The 7,001-nt window shown below is 41.2% G+C and overlaps 1 protein-coding gene and 1 long non-coding RNA gene across 4 annotated transcripts; both read left to right on the forward strand.

Moving 5' to 3' along the window:
- The first annotated feature begins 1,178 nt into the window (after positions 1–1,178).
- Positions 1,179–4,878, forward strand: LOC148037591 (nuclear transport factor 2-like). Of its 3 annotated transcripts, none has more exons than XM_087676538.1 (10): positions 1,179–1,552; positions 1,831–1,887; positions 2,352–2,495; positions 2,592–2,895; positions 2,971–3,230; positions 3,337–3,505; positions 3,586–3,707; positions 3,803–3,865; positions 4,021–4,093; positions 4,183–4,878. In XM_087676538.1, exons 2-10 carry the CDS (start codon positions 1,837–1,839, stop codon positions 4,461–4,463), a joined length of 1,467 nt encoding a protein of 488 aa, XP_087532664.1. In that variant the 5' UTR covers positions 1,179–1,552; positions 1,831–1,836; the 3' UTR covers positions 4,464–4,878. The 3 variants fall into 3 exon arrangements, with proteins under 3 accessions (XP_087532664.1, XP_087532666.1, XP_087532667.1); XM_087676540.1 differs by having other exon boundaries at positions 3,337–3,487; XM_087676541.1 differs by having other exon boundaries at positions 1,180–1,552; positions 2,428–2,495.
- A 484-nt stretch (positions 4,879–5,362) lies between these two features.
- On the forward strand, positions 5,363–6,583 carry LOC148037592 (uncharacterized). Its single transcript, XR_015690791.1, has 3 exons — positions 5,363–5,488; positions 5,611–5,695; positions 5,809–6,583. It is a non-coding gene; the product is annotated as an uncharacterized LOC148037592 (long non-coding RNA).
- Positions 6,584–7,001: the final 418 nt, after the last annotated feature.

The raw sequence follows: 7,001 nt of genomic DNA on the forward strand, positions 1-7,001 counted from the left end.
ATATTTAGGTTTGGATTTCTAAATTACAAAATAAATGAATATGCTTTGTTTTATATATAGATACTTGTAGAAGAATGATAATCGTTCGATAAGCTCATCTTTTTGCTAGCATACTAGACCTTGACATCTAAGAAAAGTGTCTTTGAGCACTTAAGTAATAGCTAAAGCTCATGCGAGCACTTCAAGTTACATCTTGTTTATGTTATTGAAGCACATTGCATGTACTTTTTAGTATAAAGAGTTTCTACAAACACACACCCTATTTGCAAGCCTTTGATTCTACATGGATTTTTGGTTTATCACAATGCAATACAGATGCAAATTAGTCAAAAGGTAGATTCTACTCTTCAAGGATCTTCAAATGTTGGAAGAGCAGCATTTCTTTGATTTATTATGCCTGATTAGGGTGCATTAAGTGCACTCTTTTTTTTTTCCCTTGGAGAAAGGCATTAAGATTGCATTAAAGTAAAGTAAAAAAGTAATATGTACAAGCTTATGGGATCCAAAAGCTGGCAATAAGGATGAGCTAGGTTACCATCAGAGGAGGCATATTTCTAGCGCTCACTTTGTTGCTCCCATACAAACCGCGAAATGTTACGATGTATCCCATAAAAGCTATGTATGCTTTCATCCACCTTGGTGTTATTAGTAGAGGAACTAGGCCCAAAGTAGAAGTGGTTCCAAAACATAGGAAATATGGGTTTTGTATTACATGAACATGACAAGATTATTATGCAGAGGCCGTTAAAAAATATGGGGCACAATATGGTGACATATAAGCAAACGTGTAAATTACCATATTGGATAAGTGAAGTTTTTTTGTAGGGTGAAACTCTTAACAAAGAATGTTTCCTACAAATGTTAGAACGTGCAATGAATTGGCAATCGTTATTGATAATTAGTTAGTTAAATGCAATATACACGAGTGAATCCAAAATTGGAACAATATTTAATATTGAAGTATTAGTTAAGAGTGTACTAATGCCATTAAAAATGAAACGGGGGAGGGGGGGGGGGGGGCGGGGGAGTGAGTGTGAAGGGACTTGAAGGGATTAATATTTTTTCGGGGTGAACGGGGGTCTAAAATTAGCTTAGTTTCTTTCCTCCTCTTCGTCTCGCTTGCTGCCTCCTTCCTGCATCACATCGCGTCTTCTGCCCCCCGGCCCTCCCCCCCCCCCCCCCCCACACCCCTTCACACACACACACACACCCTCCGGGAGGCAAAGAAAGAAAGGAAGGAAAGAAAAACCAAGGACGAGAGGAAGAACCAGATCAACCAGCCTACCAAAGAAACCGCGACATCGGCAACAGCCTTCTTGCCCTGAACCCTAGTTTTCCTCCGTCGCTGCTGCTGCCGCGTCTCCTGCCGCTGCAGTAGTTTTCTGCCTGTCCGCACCCACCGCCTCCATTTTTTTCAAAAAACCTCCTCGTTCATCGTACAGGTGCCTTCGATTGAGAAGACACACAGGCCTGCCCTCCCCTGGGGCTGCTCCTTTGGCCACCTTCTAGCCCCAGGTGTCCCTCGCACAGGCCGGATCTAGTCCAGGACCAGGTATGATCCCTACCCCGCGCGTGATCATGATCACGCCCTGCATCTTGTGGTCTTCCAGGCCTTACATTGCATCGTTTGATTGTTCCGTGCTGGTCCGCCTTTGCAGTCCACTTACGTGCGGTTTTCTGATGTCATTCGGTAGTCTGAGCTTGTGCTTCTGATCTTACTTGTTTGTTGCCGACTTCAGTCTACCTGCTTGCGGTTGTCTAATGTCATTTGTTAGCCTGAGCTTTTACCTCTGATCTTACTTGTTGTTATGTCACACGTGCGTTTGTCAGGTTCAAATGGCTAGCCAACCAGGCGCTGCTGCACAACCTATTGCCACTGCGAGCATTGTAAGTTCTAACTTCGTCTCTCAATTGTCTTTGAAGTTGAATGGCTTTTCTCTCAATTGTCTTTGAAGTTGATTGTCATGCTTTGCAAAAGTTGTAAGATCTCAGGGCTACGTATGGAATTTGCGACTCTGTGGCTTGTGAGGTGTGCTAATATGCTTAACAATGCAGTTTGCAATACATCAGGTTGCAGTAAATTGTCAGTTGCTATGCTATGAGCAATGTGATGTGCAGTTTGCTATGGACTTGCACAGTTTCTGGCACCAGAATAACTGTGTTCCTTGTATTAGCTGTTAATGAGAATTGTGACTTGAATGTTCCTAGTGGTGGCTTTGTACCAATTCACACTATGCACATTGTTGCTCCATCTCTGCATCAGAGATGGTTGCATGTGAATGCTCGAGTGTGTACTTCAACCATTTGTTACTTTGTCGAATCTTTAACTGATGAAATTGGTTGATATCCAGGTTGGGAATGCATTCGTGAGTCAATATTACAATGTACTTCATCAATCACCTCATGTGGTTCATCGGTTCTACACAGATCAAAGTAAGCTGTCGCGAGCAGAAGCAGGACCAAATGGGGCTGTGGACACTGTGGTTACGCAGGCAGTAAGTGGATCAAATGCTTACCTTTATGATGTGAATGGTTATTGGGTAGATTTTAAATGCCGAGGATGACCACTGGTACATCTGATATCTGTGCAGGGAATATATCAAAAGGTTATGTCAATGGACTATGGAGATATTAGGGCTGAGATCAAGACTGTTGACTCACAGGAGTCATTGAACGGTAGTGTTCTTGTGATGGTCACAGGATCTCTTTCTAGTCAGAACAGAGCCAAACGCAACTTTGTTCAAACTTTCTTCCTGGCACCACAAGAGAAAGGGTACTTTGTTCTAAATGACATGTTCAGGTACCTAGATGGGGAGGCACAACCTCCACAGCCTATCACTCCTTTGGCCAATGGAAATCCAGATCCCAATGTGGTATCTGATGTGCCAGATTCAGGTGAGCCATTATTTACCCAGACAAACCCTTTTGCATGTTGGGTACAGGAAAAGCTGACAGGTTTTGTGATTTCAGGCAATGCAGAACCTCAGATAGTAGGCATTCAGCAGGAAGAAAGGGAGTTTCCAAACTCTTCAGTCGAGGAGGCTACAATCTATGAAGACAATTATGGGCATAATGAAGAGGAAGAAGAGGTTGCAGAGCCAGAGGAAGTGCCTCCTGAAGAAGCTGCAACACCTCAGCTTGAGGCTGCTCCAACAACTGCACAAGAGCAAGCTCCTCCTGATGAAGAGACAAATCCTGAGGAAGCACCAAAGAAATCCTATGCCTCAATTGTATGCTTCAACACTTTGTTCAGAACTTTTATATCTGCATATATGACATATACATTACATTTTAGCTAGTATTGACTTTGGTATCTAACACAAGGCATTGCTTCAGTTGCGCAAAACAGGTTCAGGCTCATCTGTCCCCATATCTACTGCAGCAGCACCAAAGGCTTCCCCAGTGCAGACTGATCGAGGATTATCCTCTTCTCAAGTTCTGCGTCCTGCTCCTACACCTACAGCCACACAGGACATGGATCAGAATGGTGCTGCTGATCTTGAAGGTTTTGACATTTGTCAGTGTTTTTGGTTGTCTGCCTGTCTTTCCTGGTTCCCTTATGCAGCTTCCTCTTTGTACTCCTAGGTGATGGGCTTTCTGTGTATGTTAAGAATCTTCCTTTGAGCATCACATCAGAAGAGCTGCAGAAGGAGTTTGAAAAGTTTGGACCAATAAAGCCAGGTGGCCTCAACCTCCGAAATCAACGGGTACTCGATTTTTGTATCTGTGGTTGTGTACGTAATTCATGAATCCAACTGTGCAATGCACCTGAAACTATGGCTATCTTGTATGTTAAAAACAGCAAGGTGTATGTTTTGCCTTCATCGAGTTTGAAGATTCCAGCTCAGCTCAGAGTGCTATAGAGGTATTATGCTTTAACTATAAAGTTTTACATTTACGTTGCTGGTTTTCAAAACCTGAGTTGGTGTTCCCATTTTGCTATTTTAATGTACATCTGAGAGTTGTGCATGTAGTTTATTTGCCTTTGAGGACTCACCATGACTGTGGATTGATACATAGGCTTCTCCACTCCCATTCAGTGGACGTCAGGTTTTTGTGGAAGAGAAACGGCCGATGCCTGCTGCCCTACGAGGTGAATACAGGTTCTATTAGAGAGTTTTGAGGTGATAGCCATGCAAGACATTAAACCAGACTTCTCAAGCTTGTTTGTCTGTGTGACAGCTGGCAGAGGGAGGTTTAACCAAGGCAGAGGTTTTCAAATTGATGGCATGCGAGGTGGCAGGGGCTATTATGGAGGTCGAGGTTCCGGGAGGGGAGATGACTTCAGCAGGGGACGTGGTGGTGGAACTGGCCGTGGAACGTACGGTGGCGGAAATGCATATGCCTCCAGTAACTATGTTAATGGTTATCGCAGGCCAGATAGTCAAGGAGGAACTACTCGCCCAATCAGAAGGGGTGCAGGGAATCAAGTAGGCCGTGGCCGTGGAACTGGTGCAGAGTAGGCTTTTGTCCATTAAACTGTGGGCATACAATTCCTGGACTTTCTTGTCCATGTACTCTGATAGTTAGTCACCTTCGTTATTTGGCACTGTGAAGGACTTAGCACCATATTCATGCAGCCTAACTAGGGCTACATGTAAATTTTTGATTTTATTGCAGCCACATAAAGATTGGATGGATGCACCCAGGCAAGGACACTTGCCTACAATTTTGCATCTGTTGTTTGCAGAAATGCTACCTATATTTGTGGCTGTGTTTGTTTGTCAATAGATCACACAAAGTGCTGGGAAGATTAATTTTAGGTTTATTAGGAGATCTGCATGGGTCCAAATGATGTAACTTTAAAGATTTGAGATGTTTTGGAATGACTTATTTTATATAATCGTAAAACATCACTTTGTTTTGTGGATTATCAAATGTAAGCACAATCAGAGTTGCTGAAACACAGAAATCGGGATCTAATTCTCCATCATGTTGAAAGGCATTCAGTAGAAAGGCATTCACCATAGGCACCTGAATGTATTTGGCTGACTGTTTGTGGGATGGATTATGTAAACTGACGTGTAGCTGACTAGTTGTGGATTGTAAGAACATTTATTATGTAAACTGATGTCAGTTAAACTTGATATAATTTCGGTTCTTCTGTGGTGCACAATGATAGTGGTATGGAACGCTCCATGTATTAAAGACATTCACTGGTTGCATCCAAGCAAGAGGAGACTAGATGTGTTTTAATGTGGGTTATAATAGTGGTGTGATGACACTCTTATGAATAGAATAAATATTCACAGGTTGCATCTTGCATCCAAGTTAGAGGTTCGATGCGTTTAATATTTATGTTTTGAAAGTTAACATTCATGGCTTGATTAGTCATGTCATTGCAGTTTGGATTAAGGCAACTAAGCATTGGTTTTCTTCATGTGCAGCCTCATTGCCCAAAAGGGGCTTATCTTGTTCATGTTTCAAAACTGGTTCCTGAAGCTTCAATTGTGTGGTTCCGTGCATCATCTAGTTGCGAAGCTCCATAGTATGTATGACAGCCGTTCTGATGTGATTTGCTGCATATTAGTTGCACCTTCTGAATTTCAGCCTTGCATTTCAGCTCTTTTAAGCTTCGGTTTTGAATGAGTGCATGGTTCATACTTACAGGTTATGACCATGTGATAAGTTGTAGATTACTCCATGTTTCACACACTGGCGTTCTAGAACCAAAACTACAAATTGATGGATAACTGTAAGGCCCAAGCTCGTTTGCTAGTTAAGCACTTCTGGCATGTTTTCAATTCGCTTGTCTTTCGAATCCTTTCACTCTTTGAATGTGTGGTACTCTTCATTGTTTGATGGCAGGCCATATACAATGTATGGTAGTCCCTCGTAACACTAAAGAATATCTGCCTTGCATTTCAGCTCTTTTGAATTTGGGCGTGTCAATGTGGTTCGTGGTTTCACTACCATCTATTGAACCATTAATTTTTCAGGGCAGTTAACGTAAGGTCCTGCTATTCTAGAAATCTAAATTACAAGACACTAACAAGGTTCAGACAAACTTCTATGCATTTAAAAGATGGGAATGAGTGATGTACGCTTGTTTACAGAAACCTTACTTCCCCTTGTAAACAAGCTGAGCATCTCAGGTTGAATTGCTTGATGGCTGCTATCATTTGCTTCAGTTTGACTTTTGACCTTGATCTCAAAGTACATGGGCTTCAAATATCTATTCTGTATATGTGGTGACATTGAGAACCATGAGCCAATGCTGCTAGTGAATCTGTAAGTTGTATTAATGATATGAAAAGTATGGCTCGGAAGAGAGCCTTACTAGATTGTATTGAGTTGAATAAGTATTGATGTATGTTGGACAGATTTCTCTCTAGAGGTGTTAATAAGCTGCATATATGATGAAAAGATATTGGTGGATGCTAACAGGTTGCATTAGTTGATGGAGCACAGGGGTATATACAAAACATGTTCTAACGACTATACCAAAGATTGAAAGCAGTGTGAGAGATATCTTGAGATATGGTAAAAGCTCTAGTCAAAGCTTATTGGTGTCGATTGGCCCTTGTAGTAGCTTTGTTGAAATGGTTTGCTAGCCTTAAGGGTAAAAGAGTGTTAGTGGTGACAAGGCTTTTGAGATATTTAGTGGTTTTATTGAGTAGAATGAGTTGATGTAAAGAAGAGAGTTGAGAATGAGAGAAAGAAGAGCAAAGGAGAGAAAAGAGAACCAAGTGATGAGAAAGATGGGAAAGAGAAGCCATGGAAGTGAACAAGGAGACCAGGTGAGAATAATTGTATTATTGTCAAAATATATCAAAATTTACATGTCTTACATTTTTTATACCTATGTCAGTGTGACAAAATATAATTGATCATTTTACATTAAAATATGTATTTTTAGCATTATTATTGAAAATGATAAGATATTATTGAAAATGACAAGATATTGATTTTTATTGAAATATTTTTGCCTAAAAAAAACTTTTAAGGATTGAGAAGGATGAATGAAATAGAGTATAACTTTGATTTTAGCTATACAATGT

This window comes from Lygodium microphyllum, chromosome 4, assembly GCF_053477565.2.
Source record: "Lygodium microphyllum isolate KBCC chromosome 4, Lygodium_microphyllum_v1.1.10, whole genome shotgun sequence".
Taxonomy (NCBI): domain Eukaryota; kingdom Viridiplantae; phylum Streptophyta; class Polypodiopsida; order Schizaeales; family Lygodiaceae; genus Lygodium; species Lygodium microphyllum.

Coding starts and splice junctions, on each gene's coding strand:
- LOC148037591 (XM_087676538.1), top strand. CDS start 1,837: ATGGCTAGCCAACCAGGCGCTGCTGCACAACCTATTGCCACTGCGAGC. Junction 3,231..3,336: donor AGAAATCCTATGCCTCAATT/GTATGCTTCAAC, acceptor GCATTGCTTCAG/TTGCGCAAAACAGGTTCAGG. Junction 4,094..4,182: donor GATGCCTGCTGCCCTACGAG/GTGAATACAGGT, acceptor TCTGTGTGACAG/CTGGCAGAGGGAGGTTTAAC.